Raw genomic sequence first — 26,657 nt, 5'->3', positions numbered from 1 at the left:
TTTTATCCTACTAGCTTTATTTAAATAGTTGAAAAAAAAATTGTGAATTTATCTTTATAACCAAATATTTAGAAAAATTAAATAAAACAAAAGTATATGTAAATAATTATATGCATTTCCTTTGATGTAATTATAAGTTATAATAATAAACGTAAAGCAAGTTAGGCTTATTGAAAATTAATAATTAAAAATTACAATTTTATTTTCTACTGTATTACTGACATTTGTATGTTTTCCCATCATTGTTTTTGATTTAGTTTATTTTTCTTTTTTAAAGTAAATTAAATGAAAATATGTATAAATACTAAAAAATTTTAAAGTAAATTCTCAAAATTAGAAAAAAAAACATGTAAATCTTTAATATGCTTATGTCTTTATAAGATAAAGTTATTATATATTATCCAACTATACATAATTAAAGTTATTATCCAAATATGTAACTTTAATCAAAAGCAAGTCTGTAACAAATCACTTTTAACATGCCTTTAATACATTTTATGCTTATATACATACATACACTATAGCGTATCTACCACTTCAAGACGAAAATTAATTTTCTAATTTGAAAATGTCTTACATATTTATTCTGTTAACATTTTTCCTTTTTAATAAAAAGAAAGATGTTAATAGAATTGAAAAAAATTTATGGATCTGTTTCATTTCAAAAAACATTATAAATGTAAATTGTTGCATTTGAAAATTCAGCGTATGAAGTTCATAAAGTTTTTTATACACTTGAATTCTTTCAGTCCTCTTCTGTTATAATTTTCTTCGAACTACAAATTTGGAATTTACTGCATAGTAGGTTTTGGTTTGTAGAAAAAGTGTGTGCTAAAAAAAAAAAAATGACGAAGCCCAAAGAAGACACCAAAGAGTACAAATTTTTAAAATTCCATACCTTTATATTTTTATTTTCAATTAATATTGAAAGAATCTTAAACTGCTTTTAAAAGCAATTTCGCATTTGTACTAATATTTTGATTACTTTTTTAAATTACATTTTAAAAAAGTTTTTCTAATGTATGTAAATAAATTTTTCGTAACTAATTGTCACAGGAAAAAACTTTAGTTTTGTGTTCATATTCCGAACATCCGAACGTTTATCAGATTGTTCTAAATATTTGCGAAAATTCTTTTTCGGATTCTGCACGGATTTAGAAATAAAGATTCTAAAATTTTGATACAGCAATATATCATCTACTTTTAAAATGATACAAAAACCATATATACACACATATGGTTTGTATATATGTAAAAGTTCATAAAACTATTTAAAAAACCATTAATGGTTTGGTTTATGAATTACTATTATTAAAAAATAAAAAATAAACTTCCAGAGAAATAAGTAATTTTGAAAAAAAAAAAAAATATCCATAAATTCTAAAATTTTTACATTGTTTATGAATTAAATTTAATAAGTTATGAATAATATTATGTTTGTTTTTATTTTGTATTTTAAATTAAATTTACTTTTCATTTTGGTGCAAAGAAAAAAAAAAAGAAACACCTTTATTAAAAATTAAATAACATAGGTATCATGTATTTTTTTCTATTTGCAATTATAACTATCGTTTTAAATTACGGTTCAGTACTTTCCCTTACTTATTGCTATTTACATAGAAATTATAATAGATTTACAATGTTATATTTATATTTGTATATGTGGACTATTGACGTATAAAATATATTTTTATGTCACTTTGTCAGAATTATATCAAAATAATCAAAATAAAAAAAGAAGTATGAATGATTTCATAAAATTTTATCTGTGTGTTATATAAATTTATTCTATAAAATTAATATGTAAATAAATATTTCATTTATTTCACAATTTTATACATTCTTCTTTTAATATCTTTGAATTTTTAATTTGTAACAGATCCACTGCCAAGTGATTTCATTAATTGATAACAGTCTTTCAATCTACGTTTATCTCCAATTTTTTCTAATGTTTTAGCTGCTTCTGATAGCATACCCGCTCTTTCACCAGGGGATGATAATAATGCTGATGGTAAATACTTGCAAGCAACATACATTGCTGCAGCTCGCTCTCGTTCTCCACCTTCAAATTGTGAATTTTTGTCTTTACCACCACAAATAATTGATGATCGTGATTGACGGTATCTCAAACTCCGATCAAGGAGTTCTTGTGTCGGACCAGGGGCTGCTCCCGCCATTAAACGACACACTGCTTCATAGAGATAAACACGAGACTGTCCATTCTGAAATTTTATTTAAAATATTTATTATTTTTTTCATTAATTCACATACAATTTCTTATATTATATTTCTTACTACTTTTTCCTACGTTTTTGAATCAAAAAAATTAATTTTTTAATTTTACTTACTGGTATTTCCTCTACAATACAACGCATTAAATTTAAGTCAGTTTGAAATTTTTCCAAGACATCTCCTGGAACTTGATAATATCCATCATCATCTGTAGCAACATTTTCAATTTCCCAAAGAGCTGTTCGAGCTTCAAGAATCCAATCACATGCAAGTAATTGAAATAGCTAAAATGAAATTTAATAAAAATGCTCAAAATATTCCACATGTAGGTTTAAACATTAAAACAACACAAAAAACAAAGAATATTATAACAAAGGGAGGTAATGTACAAAAGTAAAACTTTATATGTTGCTTTTTTCCAAATATTATGGTTGCATTGCAGAAGTACTGTACGATAATATGAACGGACAATGCGACTACAATGCAGCACAAGATTTGAAATTTTATATTTAAATAAATTTTCATTTTCATTGGCTCAAACCTTAAGATACAGTTTTTTTTCATGAATTCCTTACCAATTTTTTTTCTTTAGCAGATTTTATTTTATTGCAAGCCAAACTATCTTGAAGAAATTTGCTAGCTTCATAACAAAGTTTGTATATCTTTGATATGTCTTTTTCTCCTTCAGAACTAAAAAAAAACCAAACATCAAGAAAATTATTAATTTTAATTCAAAATTTATATAACAAAAATTAAGTCACAATATCAACATATTTCAAAATATTACATTGAATTTTAAATTAAAATTAATAACTTACAGTAATAATTTCTTTGCTTGAAATATGCTGTGCAATGCTTTTGGTAATGTTTCACCTTCATAATTCAATTGTTCTGGTAATTTATCAACAACATCGTATAGTTCAGCTGCCTGTTCATCTTCTCCTAACAACCAGTATGCAGCAATAATTAACAAACTAGACCACCATTCAACAATCGAGTCCTTATTTGTTAAATCTCCTTCCCCAGACATAGTATCGTTTAAGATAATTGTATAATTTAAAACATCACTTACTAAAGAACCAGAACGAATATTTGGGGCTGATGGAGTACTTTCAGTTTTTTGCGAATTTTCTTGATGAACAGTAGAACCGCCATTATAATTACTATTATCATGTTGACGAAATTTAACCGCTCCAACTAGACATCTTATAGCCTTGTTCAAAAGATGTTCTCTGTATTGCTATTGTAGAAAAGTTTATAAAATATTTAGAATTATGTAATTAAAATTACCAACTAAAATAAATAATAATGTCATTGAGAAATAACAAACACATTTGAAGTTTCTTCAGACTCAAAATAGGTATAAATCATATTTATGATGTAGGAATATCGGTTGGTGAAGAAAAACAGATTTGAAAATGAAATAAAGAGCAGTAACTTACTTTCATAACATATACCATTGGGTCGGCTTTGTTATTCACATTAGCAAATAATATCTCGTCAGATGTGCGGTTAAAACCATGCGAGATAAAATATCGATATCCATAGGGTTTGAAAGCCCATTGAAACTTATGTATTTGACCACACACTTTAGAGCTCTCCTGTTTTGCTTTGCTGACATAATATCTTCCAAAAAATTGCAAATAAGTTGGATATGTTCTTTTAACTCGTAATGCAGCTGTCATATATATATCAACTAAGTCTGATGGATTCATAACAGCAGTTGAAGCTTCAGCCATGTTGACGGCGAATAATGATAACATTAAGCCATGACTGTCTGACATTTTCGTTGCTAAATGCAGTTGATTTAAACGATGGAATACAAGTGATAATTCACGAGCTGATACTAAAGCATCACTACGTGCTTTTGTGGAACAAAATAATCCTCCTGCTTTTCGTGATAAATAACGTCCAATCCATATACGATGAAAAAAAAGTCGGACAAACTGCCATGTTGTTGCTGTTATTGCTTCTATTCTTGATGCTGGTAATGTTATACCAAAAGTTTGCAAACAGAGTAAATAGTCACTGTAAGCGCCTGAAGAATTTCCCTGTTTTTGAAAAAATTATTTAATATTTAAATATTAGAAAATTGGTGGTTATCATATAAGAATTCATTTTTTACCTTTGAAAATTCCAAATCTGCTCTTTTTTTGCGTTTCCAATAAGCCTCCGAAGCTGGTGAACTTGGATCGAGGACTGGATCGCCATAAACAAGCAATTTTATTAAACAACAAAGCAATACAGTTAAGTTTACTGTCCACAATGCTAGAGATGTACTAAATCCATGCCATGTGAAAAAAGAACCGTAAGAATCTAAAAATGTAAATAAAAGAGCTCATATTCGTCAAAAAATTAAACTAATTTTAAAATTTTATTTGCAACGTGTAATCATAAATAACATACAAAATCAACGATTTTTTTAAAAAGCTTTCATCGAAATCATAAATCTTAAACGAACAGAGAATGTTAGTTGAATTTCTTTGTTTTTGAACTCTAAATGTATGAAGTTTTGACGTCAAGTAAAGCTTAATTTCCTAATTTTTTTATTCCTGAATGCATTATTGTATGTATTATGTCACACATATTATTGTGTGTATGTCATTCTCTTATGTAGGCATAAGAGAATGCCATACTACTCATACGAAAAAATAGAAAGAAATTCAAATTTTGTACATATTTACCGCCGTCATCAAGTGCTTGAAGAATCCTGCCACTACTGAAATCATTACCAACCATATCCTCCAGTTGAGTGTGTTGCGATATTCCGTTGAAAAACATTTTAAATGGATTTATAGTCAAAACGGCAAACATAAACATACATAATGTTAAACGACTATGAGATGCCATACCTCGCACTGATGGTATAAAATCACACTCTTCCTTTAAAGCACCGTTATTAATAGAAGCTTGATATGGTGACGGTGGCAGAGAAACATCGGAATGTGCGGGTGATAAGGAGGGATTAGATTCATCACTTCTGGGTGGGGTCATTATGGACTGCACTGAAGATATAGATTTACCACCATAGAAATTATCTTCTTCAATTATATTTTTGGTGGTAACATTACGGTTAATCTTGGGTACAAGTAAATCTTTAACTTTAGAACCGTCCTTCGCCATTAATTCACGCTGCAAACGTTTAACTTCGGTCTTTAAATCTGTATTTTGCCGTTGAAGTTCGCGAATTTTATCTACAGCTTTTCTTAAAACAGCAGATTTATTTAGCTTCGCACTTTCCCCAACAACAATATTTTTCAATTCAGTAATTTTATCATTTATCGAAGTCCTGTAACGTCTTTCTATAGCATTATGCGCAGAACGTTTAACTTCTTTGATTTTTGGAGGGACACGATTAATTTGAACTTTATTTTCAGATCCAGTTTCTAAAACCACTGGTATTTGAGTTGTCGTTAAAATGGCCCCATTTACCAAGGCGTGAATGTTCTATGAATTTGGAAAAATAATAAAAAAATTGAAAAATTGATATAAAATTAGAATTCATTAGAATTTTAAGTGTGAAAGTAACTAACCTGTGTCGTTGTTGTTGTAACTGGTGTTGCAGTAGTTGCGTACATAAGAGTTGGACTCGATGTTTGCAAGACCAGTTTATCATTCCCCCCAACGCTCTGTAAAGTCAACACTTGAGGTAATTGCTGAATTTGTTTTACGACTGGCGTTGATGTTGCATTAGAATTTTGATTTTGCTGTTGTTGCAATTGATGTTTTTTATTTTGATTTAATGATGATTGTTGAGTAGATTTAACTGATGGAGATGAGGCTTGTAATGTTGCTAATGTTGGTAACACATTAGTAATAGGGGTTTTTGTATTCTGTACCACAAATGTTTGAGTTGCAGTTGGATTTGTAATCGTAAGCGGCTGATTTGTTGTATACACAATTTGAGGCTGGTGTAAGGCTGCTAAGGCTTGCTGATGTTGCTGTGATGATTGTTGTTGTTGCTGTGGTGACTGCTGTTGCTGTTTTTGCATTTGTTGTTGTTGATTAGAAGCTTGTTGAGAGCTCTGATTGTTCAAAATTTTACTTGAGGTATTATTAACAAGCTGATCAATTTGTTGCGGTGATGAAGATAAATTTTTCATAGCTTCAGATGATTTATTACTGAAATGGTTTGATCCGTAATTTGTTATATTTTGTTGCAATGTTGGCGATGCAGATATATTTAATTGAGGACTGTGCAATGGACTATCACATAAACTGCTACTACTAGACGAGCTACAGTCTACTGAATTGAAATTTGTGGCTCCTAACAAGGGGTCAACAGCAACGGCTGGTTTATAAATATGAGAATTTGACATTGATGGTAAAAGTGATGCACTATTTGTAGTCCCTCTTGGTAAATTATTTGAATAAATGTGTTCCTCTTCAATTTCAATAGGCTCATTTTTGATATTATTTGTAATAGAATGATTTAAAATATTAATAGCTTGTTCATTTGAATAAGATGACAGAATTTCATCAGTAAATTCCATTTTGTCAATATCTTCTAAAAAATTACTTAACATTTCTATAAAAACAAAAATTTAAAAAAAAATTGTTAGTTAAAATTAATCTTAAATAAAATCAAAATATATTTAACGTAATATAAAATAAATATATGTAATTAAGTTGATATATCTACACTTTATCAAAATATCTTTAAAAACGAACATACATATTCATAATATGAAATTGTCGGTGAATTTTTAAATATCAAAAATCATATTTAACGGAAGGATTTATGATAAAATTAATGCAATAAATATTTAAACAGTGATTAAGTACACAGATATTATGTATAAGAAATTACAGGCAACTTCAAATCTTTTATTTGCTATCTAGAGAAATTAATTTCAGATTTATTTTTGAATAAGGGTCCCTAAAAAAATCCTAGAACAATAATTAAAAATTATTATATTGCATGATCATTTTAAATGAAAATATCTCTAAGATTTCAATAATTGTTGCTTAGAGAAATTTTTAAAAGTTAATAAGTTAATAAGGCAAAGTCTCAAAAACTTTAATTATATTTAGTCACAGTATTGAAAATTGAACGAAAGAAAAATTTTAGTTTTAATGACAATATTAACTGAAAGACTTTTAAAAAACATTAAAAAAAAAAACTTATTTATTTTTTTGTAAATATTAAGAAAATTAAACATGGTTATGCTACTTAAGATTGAACGAATTTAACGTTGCTACCTTTTTCTATAATTTTTCCATTATGTATATAGGTATATAATTATATGCAGACACACAAAGGAGTAGTTACATGCAATTTGGTAACTAACAGAGAAATCTTGTATTATTATATTTGAATTAAAATAATTCTAGAAATATTATATTAAATAAGATTACACAAGACTTCTCATACCATAACACCATAATAATTGTTTTCATCAAATTTTTAATAAAAATTAAATCTTGTTTTATGTTTATACACATATATATTATTTATTATGTACTTTTTGTTTTACTTCTAAAATGATAAAGGTGACCTTTTTATAATTTATTTATTTGTGTTAACGTGTACAATACATTATGTACCAATTAAAGTTAAAACACAGTATATATTCGTACATATATATTTATAAACTTATATGTATATATAAATATACATATAAGTTACATAAAGCTACCTACCTACAAGAAAATAATGTGAATACGTATATGAAGTTACATAACTAATAGATTTATATTTTATAGATTAAAAACTATAAAAGAAAAACGAAAAAATAATGAAGTTAAAAAACACATTAGCAACTTTATATTCATATTACGTACAAATATATTATATACATCATATGCATCACATACATATATATAAAGTTATGGTCATTAATAGCATAATAAATTTTAATATAAAAATATGCAACTTTATTTTCGTAACTACATCATATATATATTATACTATATATATATATATATATATATATATATATATTTGATGTAGTTATGATATGTTTTAATTTTTAGCTTGTGAATTAAATTTTACTTTTTTCTTGTGTAAAATTTTTCAGTTTATCTGCGTTTTCTCAATTATAAAAAATTAAAAAAATATCTTGGATAGGTAGGAATAGGTTACCTACCTCCGTCTCCTATTCCGTTTATTATGAAATAATATAAAATGTAATAAACAATACATAATCTTTTATAGAATTTTTTTTTGGAACAAATATTGATAAAATATAAATAATTTTGTTTTCTTAGTATTATGCATGATATTTTACCAAATTGCTTATAAATTTATTTTTATGTACAATTTTACATTTAAAAGAAATTTATTACAGTACGCTTAATAGATGTAAATGTAATATATTACATTAAACATTTGAAATGAAAAATATATAAAATTATTTTTAATAAGGCAAATGAAGAGTTTAATTTAGTCGTTCTATAATAATATAACACATATATTGGCTTTATATATGTCATTAATTATTATGTATGTACATGTATGTATACTTTTGATAAGAATGGAAATATGCATTAACAGGTAAAAACGTAAATATGCATGTATACCCATATAATTAAAAAAGTAAGTATAAAAGTTGATAAGAAAATTTAAAGCAAAATTGTTGTCATGCTATATATTTATATCACTTATTTAAAAAAAAAATAAGTAGGTATTAATTTAGAAAACACTTATTTAAATATATCAGTATACGTATGTATCATGGACAAAAATTAATTTGTATGTAATGTGAAAATTAATTTTCATGTAATGTGAAAATCAATTTTGCATAATGTTTAAACAACATGATTCATCGCCCTGTATTAAAATTATTAATTAGAAACCTTAAACACAACCTGTTATATAAAAGTTCCATTATGTACTATATTTGCTGTCACACATCACTGTGATCTAACTTTTATGTCGTACATTTTATGTATGGATGTATGTATGTATGTAAATATTAAAACATGTTTGGGAAAACCATAAAATAACTGACATACAATATAATATAATGAAAGAGTATATATGTAACCCTTGTAAATAAATAAATAATATTTATATGTATATTGTCCAAGACGAAATAGATTTTTATTTTATTTTAATAAAATATTGGTAATTTTATAACACTTTTTTTAATTAATGATTATGAAAAATTTCTTTTATATCACATTTTAATGTTTTTGTAAGTAGGTAGGTTACCCACATGTTTTTTGTTTTACAATCAAAGCAGTTATTGCATCATATTTTGAAAAATTTCATTCGATTATAATTACAACTGCGTTTTTTGTTGACTGAAATGTGTAAATGCGTATTTACATTTTCTATATCAGTCTTTAATTTGAAAGTATTATATTATTTGCTAAACCTTGACCTTAGTTAACCAATATAAGAAAAATCCCCAAACGTTTAAACGCTAAATTTTACATACATAGATTATTCGTTGATTTTCTAAAATTCATATATGATTTTAAATGAAAACTTGTATTCCTTATATAAAATATATATATATGTTTATATTTGCATACCCGGCGAAATATCTTTTATGAATGATATAGCATCTTCTTCCTTGAAAATCATATCCATCATTGGATCAATTGTTCCCGTACCTGTGCTATTTGGGAGGTATTCTCCCAAATCCATGGACTGTTCCATTATTATTTTTTAAATTTTAATACAACTTTATTATAAATTAGCTGTTACACTTAAAAAAAATAAAATCGTTTCTTTACTTTAACACAAAATACTTTTTTAAAAAATTCATTGTTTAAAAATGGTTGACAGTTTTCTTGTTCATGTAAATACTAACAAGTAATAGCGAATGAATTGATTTGAAAGAAAACTGACCAATCATCGTCGAGATTTAATATCATACGATATGACGTCACAAATTCTTTTCAACACGTAACATTTTATTTTACTGTAACATTTTAATTCTATAAAGCTAAAATAACATTTGGATTTTCCACAATACCATTTAAAATCTATTTAAATTTCATAAATAATTATTTTATCAAAAATTTACAGGATATTTTAGTAAAAATTTAATATATTTTTCGCTTTAAAAATCACGTCAATTTGAGGTTGCCACTTTTGACAATTATATGCGCACCTTCTATATGACAGTTAATTGACAATTAAACTGCATGACATATAGAAAAGTGTTCACTATAGTTACACTTAATCAAACTACGAAAAACATGTTTAACTTATCAATTTTTGCAAAACAAACATGTTTGAATTATTTATAACTTTAGTTTAATGAAAGTTTTACATATTATGGGAATTCCTATTTCCTGCATTTAGACTTATTTATTTGAAAATTTTATCAAGTTGTATTTCATATTTTACACATCAAGCTGAACAGCAAGCATGCTGAAATGTGCATGAAAGAGAATGTTTGCTTGCATTGTGGTATCTTTGGATAATATTTTATCTTTTCAAACATGTAGAAAAAAAAGAAGCATGGCATAGAGAAAATGAAATAACACAATGAATTTATAATTTCAACAGAAAATTTGGTCTTCTGACATAGCAATAATATAAAGGGCCTGTACGATCTGGATATTACTTTTTATTTTAGAATTTCAAAAAAGAACTTTACAATTAACATGCTAGAATGCCAAACATTTTTATTAACAAACACCTTCATTAAAACGTTTTTTTTTTTATATAGTACTTAATTGATTATACTTGATACTTTTCTAATTTAATTTTTGTTTCACATATTATATTAAAAAAAAGTTCACAAATATTCAAAAAAATAAAATTTTGAAAAATACAAAACCAAATTGATGAGTATGTCAACCACATATTCCATACGCAATGTATAAAGCAACCAAAATAAAAGAATGTATGAAACTTACGTCATACTAAGAATTTGGAAAATATACACATGGGTAAATAATAGACTGAAAAAGTAAAAAGTACTATGTAATAGATATTTTGATTAATTAATTTGAATTCAATTTACTCAATAAAGTATTTCTTTTAACAAAAAATAATGTCGAACATATGGGAGGACTCTAGATTTTCTAATTTATTACGCGACTCGCGTTTTAAAAATTTACCAACATATAAGAAGCAAATTAAAATAGATAAACGTTTTAAATCTATGTTTGATGAAGCAAAATTCAATTCAAAGCAGGGTGTAGATAAATACGGAAGACCCCTTTTAAATTCTAATGAAGATGAATTGAAAAAGTATTATGATATAGATTCTGATGGAAATTCTGAAGAAGAGATTGAAAAAGAAGCTATATTGGAAGAAAAAGCTTTAAAAAGTGAAAATGACAATTATATGGGAGATGAACTATCAAACGATGGTATTATTTTATCAACAGAGATTAAAAAAAAACTTTTGAATGATGTTGATTTTGCCCGGGGAGAAGGGAAAATAATATCAGATAGCTCATCAGATGATGAAACATCGGAAGAAGAAAATGATGAAGTTGAACATGAATTTTGGGGAGAGCTCGACAACAATTTTGAAGAAACACAAGAATCCACTAAACGTTTAGCTTTTTGTAACATGGATTGGGATCAAATTAAAGCTGTTGACATAATGATATTATGCCATTCTTTTCTGCCAGTTGGCGGAGCTGTGTTATCTGTTAAAGTATATGTATCTGAGTTTGGAAAGAATTGTCTCAAAGAGGAAGAAACAAAAGGTCCTTTAGATTTAGTGGGAATAAACCAAAATAAACAAGCAAAACTCGAACTTTCCGAAAATGATGATAGTGAGGATGAGGGGGACTCGTATCATATGGAAAAGTTGCGACAATATCAAATAAATAAACTTAAATATTACTATGCAATTGCTGAATGTGATTCTAAAGAAACAGCTGAAAAATTATATGTGGAATGTGACGGTTTAGAATATGAAAGCACATCTACCAAACTTGACTTGCGTTTTATCCCTGATGACATGTCCTTTAATGATGAGGATATAAGAGATCACTGTACCGATTTACCTATGAATATTTCGAATTATAAACCTCATTTGCAGCCTGTCACGGCCCTACAGCAAGCTAAAGTTAAGGTAACATGGGATGACACAACTTTAGAAAGAAAAGAAGTTTTTGAGAAGTTGTCCAGCGGCAAATATGAGGAAATTACTGCTGAGGAATTAAAAAAATATGTTAACTGTTCTGAAGACGAAAATTCTGATGTAGCTGATGATGATTGTATTACAAATACAGAAGGGTCAAATACTAAAGCTGAGTTTGAATCAAACATGGATGCCATATCAAAATATAAACTGTTATTAGAAGACATTAAAAATAAAGAAAAACAAAACAGTAGGAAGAAATTTGAAATGGAATATTCTTGGGGTATTAATCAATCGACGAATGAGAGAACAAACAGAGATAACACTTCTAAGAGAAACTCCGATGATGGTGGTTATAGCTCAGATGACATTCCATCTGATATCGATTTAAATGATCCATACTTTGCCGAAGAGCTCGGCACTAATTCAAGAAAAGGGAAAAAGAAAAAGCAAAAACTGAAAAAAGATTTTGAAGAATTTGAAGATTCACAAACTAATGAGTTAAAATTACTTCTAGGCGACTTTAACGATGACTCAGGGAAAAAAGATAGGAAATCAAAAAGAAAAACAAAGAGGAAAAATGAAGGAGAGGATACAGAAAAGGGGGAAAAAATGTGTGAGCCAGGGCTTACTTCAGATAATTTCCAAGTTAATGTAAAAGACAAGAGGTTTGAAAGCATATATACATCGACATCCTATAGTATAGATCCTAACAACCCACGCTTTAAAAAAACTTTAGGAATGGATAGTATAATTCAAGAAAAAATAAGAAGACGAGATAATACAGATAAACAAAAAAGTTAATTTTTCTTTAATTTTTAAACAAGAGAGTATGTAGCATGTTTTTTACTTTGAAAAGGAATTTTTAATAATTAGATAAAGCTATGTAATAAATCAGACGTTGTTTTATTTTAATTAAAATTCCAAACTTACACAAAATTGGTTCAAAACTAAAATCTTATAAGTGAGCTTTAATTCCCAAATTTTGTCTTAAAGCTTTTGAATTTACAAAAACGTTAGTTTCATGAACGACTTAAAACTATGGGACTTTCGATAATTTAGGTATGCACTTAAAGTTCTAACTACAGAAATTAACTAGTTGCATTTTTCAGATTTTTAATATCTTAAATTTTCACATATTATTTTTTTTCCAACTTAAAATTTTTAATAAGTGATTTAGAACTTAAAAATGTTTTCGGTTTTCAAACGTGCTTGATTTGAAGTAAAGATTTATCGAACATGCTTTAGATTAAGATCTAAGTTAGAACTGAATTTTTGAAAATCCCTAAAGCAATTAGCAGATGAGTGGCGGTAATTCAGTGTTTTTTTAAATGCATACATATGTACATTTATATGTTCATATGCATACTCATACGTTCATTCATTTCAAAACGAAAAGGTTAATTTGGGTTGGTAGGTATTTAAAAAATTTTTAATGCTAAATATTTGTACAAACAGCGTTGCAATACCGCTCAATATTATTGGGATTCGAATCATTTATGGAAGATCGGTTAAAATAAGTATGTACACTTTAAAATATTTGAAATATCTATATCAGTTTATATTTATTGATTACTACAACATGATAAAAAGAAATAAAGTTAAAAAAAATGTGGAAGGATACAAAGTTAATTTTTTGAAAAAGGCTTAAAAAAAATTTCGTCCATTACGAAACGAGCACGGAACCAGTGCTGATGTTAAGTGATAATGTTAAGATTCGATTTGATGAACTAGTGCTGACAGCAGCTTAATTGGTAAAACAACAAGAAAAATTTTCAGTTTAAGAAATTCGTTTTTTTAAAAGAAAAACTCGTATTAAGCGGGGTATTACTGTATTTATATGTATGTATGTACATTTTGAATTACGTGAATATTACAAAGAAATGCAATAATAATATTAGTATTCTATAATTATTAGTATTAGTATATATAAAGGTACAAATTACTCATATTTGAATGAATTTTTATTGCAGATTACCCATAAAATAACTAAGCTAATATTGTTTTTTTACAAACTTTCGTTGAAACATTTACTTCACTAGCCATTTTATATTGTCTGTTTGATTAAAATAATTCGACTACATATATTACAAATACATACAATTAAAAAATTTCGAATAACAGATTATATTTTTTTAAATGCAAGGAAATTGAAGTTATTAAATATTTAATGGAATAACGTTAAAAGTTTTTTTTACTAATCATTCAAATACAATTGTAGTGATTATCGATTTTTCATTATTTTTAGGACATTCATATAGTTTCATAACTTTTAAAAATTCTATAAACATTATATAAAAACGAATGGAAGTAATATGCACTTACATATCGACTTTTCTTGTTTTCAGAACTTTATTTGTTAATAAATTTTTTCATTTGTTTATTTTGATGTGCCATAGACATATCAGCTTTTTCAGCTTTATTAATTAGCTCGTCTAATTTATCTAAATGTGAAGACATCTTTTTATCGATTTCCATAGATCTTGTTTTACATTCTTGATTCATTATATTGGAGGACGTTGCACACTGGGTTGATTGCAAATTCAATGAGCCTGTATTGTCAGCTACATCATTTCCGTTAATATTATTATCTTTCTTAGGTAGATCATTTGGTTCATCTGCCTCAATTTTTTGTTTGCTAAACATCCTAGTTAGAGTTTTTACTGGTGAACCCGTAAAAGTATTAATTTTTTGTTGGGTTCTGGATAGTAAGGTATTTAGCTCATCAAGCTTTCCTTTTGTTTTTTCACAGCTCTCACTTTCAACAGATAGGGCTTCAGCAAGTTCTACATCCCGCAGTTCCTGCTCACGCAATTTTTGTTGTTCTAAATCAAAAGCTTCCTTATCTGGTTTTTCCAAACCAAGTAATTCAGCTCTCATGCACTGATATTCGTAAGAATTTTGCTCTTCCATTTTTATTTTTTGCAGCTAAAAATTTTAGAATCCTAATTATACAGATACCTTATAGATATCCCGAAAAAGCAGTGAGAACACACATGTAGATACAAAACTTGGATCATGCGCCACACGAAGCTAGAGTTGGGGAATACTTAATTTTTAATTTGTTTTAAAAACAAAATTACATACATATCTGATTTAAATCGTTGAAGAATAAAGAACACATACTTGCGTATATTCAAGACTTAGCATTACATGTATGTACATTTAATTTTGAAGAGAGTGGAATATCAATTAGAATATCAAAACAGTGGAATAACATTAAAAAAGCAAACATGAAAGAAAAATACGATTTGTTTTGTAGTCGTACAACAATTTAATAATTAAAAAATATGTGCTTGTTTTGACTACTCAGTATTTGGAAAATGAAATAATGATTGACGTTTTCTGCTTTCTACTCAAATTCGAGTCAAATCAAATTTCTATATGTACGTCATGCTGAGTATATTTTTATATTTTATATTTACATTTTAATTACATATATACATATGTATATAATTTGAGTTGCAGCTTCTATTTTTCCCTTGTAAGAACTAAAAAATTTTTCTAGTATGTACCATAAAATATTTTTTTTATATTGTCATCTAAATATGCGGCAGGCATAAAAAACTTTATTTTTAAATATAGCTATAAACTACAAATAAGAAAAATTTACAAACACATGCATATAGGAAAAAAGAAAATTTTTTCCGTAATCAACTAATGTTTAACAAACGTTAAATAAAAGCAGAAAGAAAGCAAACCGGAAAATATAAAACTTTGGGTATGTTTTGCTTAAACTGCACCGTTTTGAAAAGATTTGGATATCACCGTATTTAAATATAATTATAAAAAATGCCAATAGATGAGTTGCTCAAATAGCTTTGTGACAATAAAAGTCATTTTGACATCGGTTATTTTGCTAAACTTTGCAGAAGAGTGAGTAAGATAGCTTCACAGTTCACTAAAGAGTAAAAAGTCCAACAATAATTATTTAGGTAATATTTTGGCAATTGTGAAAATTATGATGGTCGGCCATGTTTTTCATCGAGATGAAAGAATTAAATTTTGCAATCAAAAGTGATTAAACACCTCCTAACAAATTATTTTTAGTCTTTAAATTATTATGTATTTTGTGTTAATTTAAGTTAGTATTTTTAAATGTTATAAATCTAAATTAAAATGTATCCTCGTGTGTTCAATTAATTGCTTTGTATATTGAAAGAAGGCAAAAATACCGACAAGTTTGAGATTAACTATTATTGTAAGAATACTGCTACCAACTTTTCCTTAAAAAAAAAGAAATTTTAAGTCTCTTATTTTATAAATACAATTTTTTGTAAAAAGTTGAAAATTATATTTGCATCAAGAGTTAAATTTATTGAATGTAGTAAATACTACAAGTATATAAATACAAAGTTAGGTTTACATAAACCTGTTTTATGGAATCGCAAAGATACAATTTGACTAAATTTAAACTCATTTTAATTTTATTTGAAGATTATATTAAAAAAGATATTGCAAAATTGTGTGTACTTGCTGAGATATTGGTCTATCCCATAAATTAACAAAATGTCAAGCGAAACAGAAACGATTATATTTTGCCGTGCAACCCGTACTTTCAAGGGTGTACTTAGTTTTCAATTATCTTATAATCAAAACGATTTTCTTGCACTTCGTTGTCAAAAAGGTTTAACATTCCAACAAATTCGGCAAAATTATAAGATGATAGATGCTATTAATGAAAGAACTAAGAAAAGTGGTCTGGTGGCTATAGACGCAATTGAACCATTAGATGCTGCTCCGACTTCCCAAATTATAAGTGGATATGTTCAACCAAAAAGAAAGATTTCAACTACACAAAGTATTTCAACAGAAGGTATGACCGACGATACTTATGTTACTTTTTTTGGTTGTGATAATACAGCAGTAGAAGCAACATGTGATCTTAAAAGTGAATGTAATTGGCATAATTTGGTAAATGTGTACTTTTTAATGCCAATTATTTGTGCACATTGTAAGGATTATATATGGGGTCAAGGACGTCAGGGCGTTAGCTGTAGTGATTGCTTAACATGTTTTCATATACCGTGTAAACAATTTAGCCAACAATACAACTGCGAACAGCACACAAAAATATATCCAGTTACGCCTCAAACTAATTATAATGATACGCCGATTATCAAATGGACAAATTCTAATATCCTTGAATGGTTGGCTGCTGTCAATTTATACTCTTTTATTGAAATTTTTAAAGTCAACAACATAAAAGGATGCGATATTCAAAATATTGACGACGATAAATTGCGATATATGGGAATTAAAGATTCCTTTCATAGATTAGCTATATTAGTATGTTTAGATGAATTAAAAAGTGGTTGTCTAACGTCTGAACAGCCAGTTAGGCCAGATTTAAGTCACGAATTGGTACCTATTTCGGGCACTTCAGCATCAGAACAGCATGAGTGTGATCTTCCTTTATTAACAAAAGTTACAAAACATTATAATCAAGAAGAAAATAGTTTTAGTGGAAAAAATAGTAGCATATGTAAGTCCCAATTGATAATAATTTTATTTTGTCTACCTCAATATGAAATTTTTAATTTAATTTTAGATCAACACATGATGATAGAATGTAGCTTTAATTCAGTCAAACGATGTGATAAATGCCATCGTCATTTACGTGGCATTCTAAATCAAGGGTTAATGTGTGTGATCTGTAATTTTATTGTACATCGAACTTGTTTAGCTAACGGTTTACAAAATTTTCAATGTAAAGGTATTCAGAAAGAATTGCCAGCGCGTAGTGATGACAATACTAGTGTAATTGAGAATATAGCTACCGCAAGTGGAAATGAAAATAACACTCTAAGCGCTTCTAACACAAATCAAATTGAAACATCACCATGTTCATTAGTTGCAGCAACAGGAGCTACACCCCACCAACATAAACAGCTAAATGCGAGATTATTAAAATTAGTACCAAATTTAAGTCAACAATTCAATGTAAAAGAAATGCCGGCACCAGTATCGTTAATTATTTGCATTAGAGCTTTGGAAGCACTTTGTAAAAAAGACGACTACTGTCAAATAGATTTATATAAGTTATATAAATCTAATGCCCTTTTAGAAGATCTAGAAAATGATAAGGAATTTTTCGATTTAACTGCTACTGGTAGCATCAATTTAATGAATATAGATCCGCAGTATATAGTAGGTTATATGAAAAAATATCTAAGAGAATTGAAGGACCCCTTGATACCGTTGCAGTGGTACGACAATTTTATAGCTGCTTCAAAATTAACCCCAGATGATCAGGCTATATTATGCCTTCGTAGCTATATACGTGATTTACCAGAAAATCATAAGTCCACTTTACAATATTTTTTCGACCATTTACGACGTATGGCTTGGTTGCAATATAATCGCGGAAGGCGGGAACCACCGACGATTTTAATTCAATCATTATGTCATATTATAATAAGACCCCCGTGGAATAAAATTATTCAAATAATTAATAATACAGAAAGTCATACTCGAATAATCGAGTTATTATTTTATCACGGGGAGTTTCATGAGCCTGTTCCTGAATTTGATGTTGCTCCGGCATTGCCACCCAGGAAAAATTCACGAATCGGTATAGAATATGCTAATATCACTATATTAATTATAAATATGTTATACATACATTCAGTCCGATCACGGATTTCGTTCGTAGCTCTGAAATTCGAAAAATTACGAATATCATATTATTACAGAATTACTGAAATTCTACGTCGAATATTTGTAAGGAAGTAATCATAAATTACGTTCGTAGTAAAAATAACCCTCAAAATTTTCAAGTGCTAAATTTTCAAGTTTTGAATTTCATTGTTTGAGTTTGAGTTATTCTAACACAGTTACCATGAAGGGAAATTCATACTAACTAAAAATTTTTTTTCCCATTTTTCAAAAATATTTAAAAACTAAGAAAACTGCAAAACTTTCATACAAAAGTATATTTTGAAAGATATTCTATTTTTGTGAAATTTGTTTACTGAAAATAGCCACGAAAAAATATAAACATTTGATAGTTTAAATAAAATACTGATTATGACACTCCGAAAAATGGTATTGCCATTTGTGATTCATAATCTATACAAAGGAAATTTGTGATCATTCTAAAGTCTACTTCTTAGCTAAGTTCGTAATTGCTAGAATTCTACGAATGGGATTCACGATAGGGTTGATTACTTATAAGCCATCTACATTATTCTTTTTTTTTCATTAATTTATTTGTTATAATTAATATTAGTTTACGATATTCGATTATATAAATTCATTTTCAGGAAATCCCAGTCACTTTGTTCCATTACCTGCAAAAGCCCCAAGTGTTCCCACAGTTATTAGCCGAGATTCTATGACTTCTTTACCAATGCAAATTCATTCGACAAATCCAGGATGTGAGCAATTAAAAGATGCTGAATGGTATTGGGGAGATATCACGAGAGATGAAGTTAAAGAAAAATTAGCAGGGTGTCCAGATGGCAGTTTTTTAGTAAGAGATGCATCATCTAAATGTGGTGAATATACTTTAACATTAATTAAGGATGGAACGGAAAAATTGATTAAAATTTGTCAAGAAAATGGGAAATATGGCTTTGTTAAACCATATAAATTTAATTCTGTCATGGAATTGATTCAACACTATAAAGAGCACTCTTTATGTCAATACAATGTTTTATTAGATATTAAGCTAACTAATCCTGTTTGTCGAAGTATTGAAGATGATGATAGTGGCATAGGAAGTTCAATTGGTGGTTATTCACCTAGTACTGTTGATTTAAATAAGATGATTAAACAATTCATACATTACTACAAAACGCTGGCCCAAAAAAAGCAACACTTGCAAGCTAAAAAGGAGCAGTATGAGGCAGCTGAAAATGAATTAAATGTTAAAAAGCCTGCGCATGAAGCTTTTTGCAAAGCTATTAAGATGTTTGAAGATCAAATTAAACTGCAGGAAAAATATCGCATAGAAGCTCAGCCCAACGAAATTAAACAAATAGATAAAAATGCGGAATTGCTAAAATCACGACTGAAAGCTTTACGTGAAAGTAGTGAACAATTAGATTTGTATCTAAAAGAAAAGAAAGATTATTATCATTCGATTGAACGTGATATTAATGCAGCTAAGCCGGAGGTAAATAATTTGCAAAAGCAAAAAGATAAATTGCAAGATCGTTTGATACAATACGGTTTAAAAGAAGAAGAATTAAAACAAATTATAGAACATGGTTTTGATGATTGGAAAAAAAAACATAAATCAGAAATGGAACAACCACATCACGATCAAAGCACTTGGTACAGTGCCGATTGTACCAGGTCACATGCCGAGCAGTTATTAGCAAACATGCCAACAGGCACATTTTTAATTAGACCGCGAATGAACGGACATTTCGCGTTATCTATTGTTTGCAAAAATACCATAAATCATTGTATAATACATGAAACAGAACGTGGTTATGCTTTCACAGAACTTTATAATATATATGATTCTTTAAAAAGTTTGGTTTTACATTACGCTAACAATTCATTAGAAGAACACAATGATAAATTAACAACAACCTTAAAACATCCAATATTTTATATTAAAAATGAACAAGAAAAAATGCGTCAACAGCAACAATCTCAACAAAACAGCAATCTTAGCAGTTCGATAAGTTCCTCAACTGCAGATTTAATGGAATTTCAATAAGCATATTATGTAATAAATATAGACGGAAACGAAAAATAAAACACATTAAAACCTTTTAATATAAAAATGGTATAAATATCAATCAATTTTTATGTATAATTTGCTGAGAAATTTTTTACATTTTATCTCGTCAAATTTTATATTATAACAATTACTAAATAGGTGTTAAAAGTAGATTTTACCCATAAAAAAATAGAACTTGTATTCGAAAACAAAAAAATGTCAATATTAACATAGTTATATACATCGTAATGAATCCAGTTCTTAAAAATTTGTTGAAGCTGTGAAGTTTAACATTTTGATTATTTTACTTACTTTACTTATTGTTAAATAAACAATCTCTTTTATATTAATAAATTTTATTTGTGATTATACAAAATATAATAATGTAAAAGATTAAAGAATATGCAAATTATTTGACATTGGAGCAGTATAAAAAAAGAAATGTCGATATGTAAAAATTTTGTAAATGTTATTTTTATAATAATTAAAAACTATGTGATGTATATATAAAAATATATGTATATATATGATATGAAAGAATTATATATATATATATATATATATATTAGTAAATGTTTTCTTTTATTAACTATACCTTAAGGTCTTAAGTTTTGCGTAATTTTAAGGGCTTTATTTCATCCTGTTAATTTTCCTAGTCATGAAGAGAAAGGGTTTATATTAGTGTTTCCAAACGCTGTTATGTCAAAAATGCACATAATTTTTTTAAAAACTATAACCCAAAACATCTCAACATTGGCTAGGTGGAATTTTGCAAATGTGTAATGAATATATGTATGTGAAAAAATTAAACTTCATATGAATTTGAAGTACGATTTCTGCGTTTCAAAGTATGTAAAGCTTTAATCAGTTTATCAAAATTTTTTTTAATGGCTTGTTTTGTCACAAATCGGACCACTTATTTTTGTATGCAACTTAATTTTTTAATAGAAATTGAATTTCAAAACTTTGGCTAACTTGTCATAAGAAGCATCTTCTATCAAAAATATGTAGCTCTAAAATGCATTCCATAAAAATATTTGAGAAAAGGTAATATGTCTATGTACATAGTATATAAGTTTTTGAATTTTCAAACTAAAAAAGGACAATTATTTTATTGAGCTGAATCGCCAAGTTTTTTACATATATTTTGTTAGTCGCATCATTTGATGTGATGGGTTGTTCTTGAAAAAGCTACTAATTTTCTGGTTGAAAGAAATTCCGAAATTTGAAATTCTATACAGAAAAACGAAATTCTTTTCAATAATATCCCATCACCTCAAGTGATGCGACTAACAGAATATAGGAGTTTATTTAAGGCAAACGAAAAGCGAATTAAAAAAAATATTTGGAAATCTAGTTTCGACTTGAAATAAGCGTGTCCAAGATATATTCGAAATTTTTTTTCTCTTAACATTTCTATTATTTTACCTAAAATTTTGTGCTAAGATTTGGTAAATAATTTTAAATTTACGTAATGTGCAGTCAAGTAACATTTTCATGAATTAGAAAAAAACCGGATTTTCATAGAAAAAATTAATAGAAAAGGGTTCCAATATCTTATACATACTTGATAAATTTCTTTAATAAGTACTAAAGGGTATGGTAAACTTTTCTATCACAATAAATGCAGTAACTCTTTTTTTCATTACTGAATCTCGTGCAAATATAAAATTCAAAATTATACAAAATTTTCTTAAAACTACAATTGCATTAAATGAAAGTTAAATTCAATTTTTCGAATTAGAAATATTTAAAACTTGTAATTACCTACGAGGGTCACTATTTATATTTCGGGTCTAGCAATAAAAAACAAACATTTATCATTGGAAATGGTTTTATTGTTTTTCAAAATATTCCCCATGAATATCAATACACTTTTGCATGCGCTGAAACCAATTTTCGTAGCACTTTTTCCACTCCGATTGAGACACCTCCAAAACATGGTTTTTGAACGCATCGACTGCTTCTTCAGGTGTTGAAAATCGTTGTCCACGCATTTTTTTTTTTATGTGAGGGAATAAGAAGAAGTCATTGGGTGTTAAATCAGGACTGTACGGCGGATGACCCATCAATTCGACATTTTGAGTGCTCAAATAGTCCATTGTTTCAGCTGATTTGTGAGAGCTTGCATTGTCATGATGAAGAATGATTCGCTGGCGCTTGTTTGTTTTCCTTATTTCTTCTTGGCCGACCTTCAAACTCTTGGTACCAGCGATTTACAGTGGTTTTTGATGGTGCTTCATCACCAAAAGTCGAAACAAGTTGATCGAGACACTCTTGTCTCGATAATCCGCGCCGGAAATTGTAAAAAATCATCGCACGAAAATTTTCACGGGACAATTCCATTTTTTGACCGAGATGAATTTTTCAAGTCACTGTAAACAAAACAATTCGCGCTCGAATGACAAAACGCTCTGAGTGAAGTTGTCCTAAAAAATGTCAAACTTTAAAATGGAAGTGCCAGATTGCACCTGGCAGCACTAGTATTGCCAGGACCCGAAATATAAATAATGACCCTCGTATTACTGCGTATTACAAAATTCAATTAGTAAAATAAATACAAAAAGTACATGCTATTACAAATTTTTAAAAATTTTTAATAATCTTTATATGCATAATAAATAAACAAATCTTGTTATGCATGAACATTTATTGTAAAAATTTAAATTGCAAGGAAGCACAATATTTCACTTTTGTAATTCATCTTCTTCGGATGATTCTTCTTCACTTGTTTGATTTAACCATTCAACTAATTTTTGCAAAGAATTTCTTAACCATCCGCATTCTTCATCTAAATCGTTGTGCCACTCCAAAATGGCATCTTCACTAAAATATTCCTTGTCATACAAGTAGTGAATTATGTTGGCTGCTTTTAATTTCAAAGATGTTTGTTGATTAAAACATTCCTGGCAAAACGGTTTTTGTTTGATTTAACTTTTTATTAAAATAATCAAAATTACCTCTAAAGCTCGCAAACCATCAATCATTGACTCATTTGTTTTTATATAATTGCTTACAACTGCACCTAAACGACTAAAAACCAGATTAACCGAAGAAAGAACTGTGGTCGCATCAGCTTCTTTTATTGGTGTTAAACTAAAAATAGCTTTAACAACATTGTAGTTTACTTCTTTTAAAGTCATATTATAAGCATATCTAGATGAATTAATTTCTAATATTAGAAAATCTGGGTTCGATTGCTCAGTGTATCCTCGAGCTAATGAATCAATTACTTCTGATAAAAATACTAAAAATACAAGAAAAAAATTAGTTTGTACTTGTGTATACTGTGATTATTGTTTTCTACTATTAGTATCATCAAGAACAGGTGACACAGCTCCAGATTCGTCTTCACCATCTGATGATGAGTTGTAGTCACTATCTTCAAACAACATGGGTATTTTTACCATTTTCGGTATACAACCTTTTGTTGGTTTCAACTCTTCGTCTTCAGAATCAGAGTGCTGTATCGCTTCAAACTCATTTATAACGTAAGCTTTTTCTCCAATTTTCTCAATATCTTCATCTGAAAAGATTTTATTACATGTAATTCACAATAAATATAATTTATTTTCTTCTTTTTTACCATCTAGAATTTCAGATTGTATCAAACACTTGGATTTTTCAGTTTTTTCTGGCAAAAAGACATTTTTTCCAATTATAACTCCGTCTGACAAAACACTTTTGCAGCCGATCTTAGTATTTTGTCCGACAAAACAATATTGTAATTTACAATCGTCTTCTATTGTAATTTCGTCCTCTAAAAAAACGTTGTGTAGAATGCAATTTTTACCGATTTTACAGTTCTTCCCAACAACACTTGATGACAAGGTCGTTTTATCATCAACATTGGTTCCACTTTCTATAACAACATTTTCTTTCAGTTGATATTTTGAAACATTAGCATTAGCACTTTTGTAAATATTATTTCGAAGAAAGGAATAATTTTGTTTTAAGCTACATATTCCCATATCTGGGACTAAAGGATATACCCAACGACTGATAATGTCATTACTAACTATTTGATACGACAACCAATTACCAACTTTACGAGCATAAGCATTTTTTTCTAATACACTAACATATATTCTGCTGTCTAAAATTTCCTCATTTATCAGTAATCCTTTTATAAAATCGTCACGTGTTTCAAAATCGAAATTATCACTAAAAAGAGACAACAATGAAGGAGAACAAATAGCTATTTGCGGATCCAATAAATTGTGATAAAGTGCTACACGCGAATTGTTAACAAATACTTCAAGCGGTATTTCAAATTTTTTTTCTTTTGAATGAATCTTTAGTCGCTGATGAAAATGCAACCTGTTGTTTTCAACATCCATAGCTATCATTACCTCATCTCCCGTCCGAAACTTTGTATTACCTTCCTTAAAAATAACTGTCAATGCAGCTCCCTTATCAAACTTTGCAGTTTTTCTAAAAATTACATTAATTTCATTTCCATTTTTTTCTTTTAATGTTTACACTTGTTACTTATGTTGCTCTAGTAAAGCTTTTAAATTTGCATTAGTTATTGAATTAGCACCGAGCAAGACAAAATGTCCTCGAATAAATCCTTTGGAATCTAAATCTCGAATGGCGTCACCCAAACATCTGCAACCTTCCGTACCTATCACTTGCACATTCATATTAATTGACCAAGTGCAACATTCTTCTATTCGCTTTCTAAAAAATTTAAATTTTTTTTAGTGACTATTATAATAAAATTAAAATAACCATACTTTATATACTCTCTGATGTCATTAATAAAAAAACTACTTATTATGAAGACCTCCTCAATTTCACTCCTGTTAAGAGATTCCAAAGCATAATCCAAAATTGGAACATTTACTAAAGGGATAAGAGCCTAACTTTTGTTTAGAATACATTATCTATTGAATTTTTAATATACTTACAGTAGATTTTTGCTTAGAAAATGGATTAAAATTTTCAATATTATTATCAGCAATTAAAACCGCTTGAATAATGTCTTTATTTTGAAATTTATCCATTGTTTAATATCTTTTTAACACCTTAATATCTTAGAACACGTAAATAAGATATAATTTTCATTTGCCGAATTGGCATGCTTTAACTTTTTTAAAGCTGTCAATCTGTGCGTGCCAATCATACGTAGCATTATTTTTATTTTGTAGTATTTAACGTGCAATGCTGTTATTAGAATCTTCAAAAAAATATGAAAACTTGATTAATCAATTCAAATTTAGTTTTAAGAATAGACGTGTAAAGTATATCTATGATTTCATGGTATAAACAGTATTATCGAGCGTTTACATAAAACAAAACAAAATTTTTATATTCCACGAAAAATTTTCCTTGCCGCTAATTTTAAAATTTCCAGCCTTATCGTATATCCCTCCTTTTATTCTCACTTTTAATTCAGTTTTAAATCACAATTCTCGGCTCTTCTAATGAATATTTCATTATTCCAATAAGATTACTTATTTTTTCAAATTGGATTTTTTCAATTTTTCTCAAATTATCGAGTGAATGCCTCACTTTCCAAAACAAAGTGAATAAATTTTGTATACATTATAGAAAAAAAAACGATTTACGGAATACCAAATAATTCTCACTCGAAAATTACATTATCATTTATCAAACATGTAGTTATTAATTTCCCTCTCACTCGCCGAGTAAAGTACCGAGGTAGACGATCAGGCCCTTCAAGTCAAGTAGTGTTAAATGAGCTCAAAATACATTTGAAGTCGGCTGCAAGCTAAATA

At 27.9% G+C, this 26,657-nt stretch overlaps 5 protein-coding genes across 6 annotated transcripts; 2 read left to right on the top strand and 3 right to left on the bottom strand.

Annotated features, from left to right (window-relative positions):
* Positions 1-95: 95 nt before the first annotated feature.
* Positions 96-10,281, bottom strand: LOC129613166 (sterol regulatory element-binding protein 1). Its single transcript, XM_055527126.1, has 9 exons — positions 9,715-10,281; positions 5,766-6,760; positions 4,917-5,679; positions 4,358-4,548; positions 3,675-4,283; positions 3,051-3,472; positions 2,808-2,922; positions 2,349-2,516; positions 96-2,222 (listed from the first exon to the last, which is right to left on the bottom strand). Exons 1-9 carry the CDS (start codon positions 9,839-9,841, stop codon positions 1,866-1,868), a joined length of 3,747 nt encoding a protein of 1,248 aa, XP_055383101.1. The 5' UTR covers positions 9,842-10,281; the 3' UTR covers positions 96-1,865.
* Positions 10,282-11,105: 824 nt separating this feature from the next.
* On the top strand, positions 11,106-13,133 carry LOC129613186 (ESF1 homolog). The gene has a single exon (XM_055527151.1). The coding sequence runs from the start codon at positions 11,190-11,192 to the stop codon at positions 13,038-13,040; it is 1,851 nt and encodes a 616-aa protein (XP_055383126.1). The 5' UTR covers positions 11,106-11,189; the 3' UTR covers positions 13,041-13,133.
* A 640-nt stretch (positions 13,134-13,773) lies between these two features.
* Positions 13,774-15,343, bottom strand: LOC129613225 (uncharacterized). The gene is made up of 2 exons (XM_055527208.1): positions 14,562-15,343; positions 13,774-13,982 (listed from the first exon to the last, which is right to left on the bottom strand). The coding sequence occupies exon 1, from the start codon at positions 15,147-15,149 to the stop codon at positions 14,589-14,591; it is 561 nt and encodes a 186-aa protein (XP_055383183.1). The 5' UTR covers positions 15,150-15,343; the 3' UTR covers positions 13,774-13,982; positions 14,562-14,588.
* An 851-nt stretch (positions 15,344-16,194) lies between these two features.
* On the top strand, positions 16,195-21,405 carry LOC129613108 (phosphatidylinositol 3-kinase regulatory subunit alpha). The gene is made up of 4 exons (XM_055527036.1): positions 16,195-16,437; positions 16,674-17,721; positions 17,788-18,810; positions 19,502-21,405. Exons 2-4 carry the CDS (start codon positions 16,746-16,748, stop codon positions 20,908-20,910), a joined length of 3,408 nt encoding a protein of 1,135 aa, XP_055383011.1. The 5' UTR covers positions 16,195-16,437; positions 16,674-16,745; the 3' UTR covers positions 20,911-21,405.
* Positions 21,406-23,484: 2,079 nt separating this feature from the next.
* Positions 23,485-26,095, bottom strand: LOC129613189 (translation initiation factor eIF-2B subunit epsilon). Of its 2 annotated transcripts, none has more exons than XM_055527155.1 (7): positions 25,827-26,095; positions 25,653-25,777; positions 25,405-25,596; positions 24,500-25,347; positions 24,221-24,439; positions 23,874-24,160; positions 23,485-23,819 (listed from the first exon to the last, which is right to left on the bottom strand). In XM_055527155.1, exons 1-7 carry the CDS (start codon positions 25,920-25,922, stop codon positions 23,601-23,603), a joined length of 1,986 nt encoding a protein of 661 aa, XP_055383130.1. In that variant the 5' UTR covers positions 25,923-26,095; the 3' UTR covers positions 23,485-23,600. The 2 variants fall into 2 exon arrangements, with proteins under 2 accessions (XP_055383130.1, XP_055383131.1); XM_055527156.1 differs by having other exon boundaries at positions 25,653-25,761; positions 25,827-26,093.
* Between the last annotated feature and the right edge of the window lie 562 nt (positions 26,096-26,657).

This window comes from Condylostylus longicornis, unplaced genomic scaffold (assembly GCF_029603195.1).
Source record: "Condylostylus longicornis isolate FDR11 unplaced genomic scaffold, ASM2960319v2 ptg000081l, whole genome shotgun sequence".
NCBI classification, from domain to species: Eukaryota; Metazoa; Arthropoda; class Insecta; order Diptera; family Dolichopodidae; genus Condylostylus; species Condylostylus longicornis.
The sequence above is the reverse complement of the archived record's forward strand: the minus strand, read 5'-3'. Positions and strand labels throughout refer to the sequence as shown.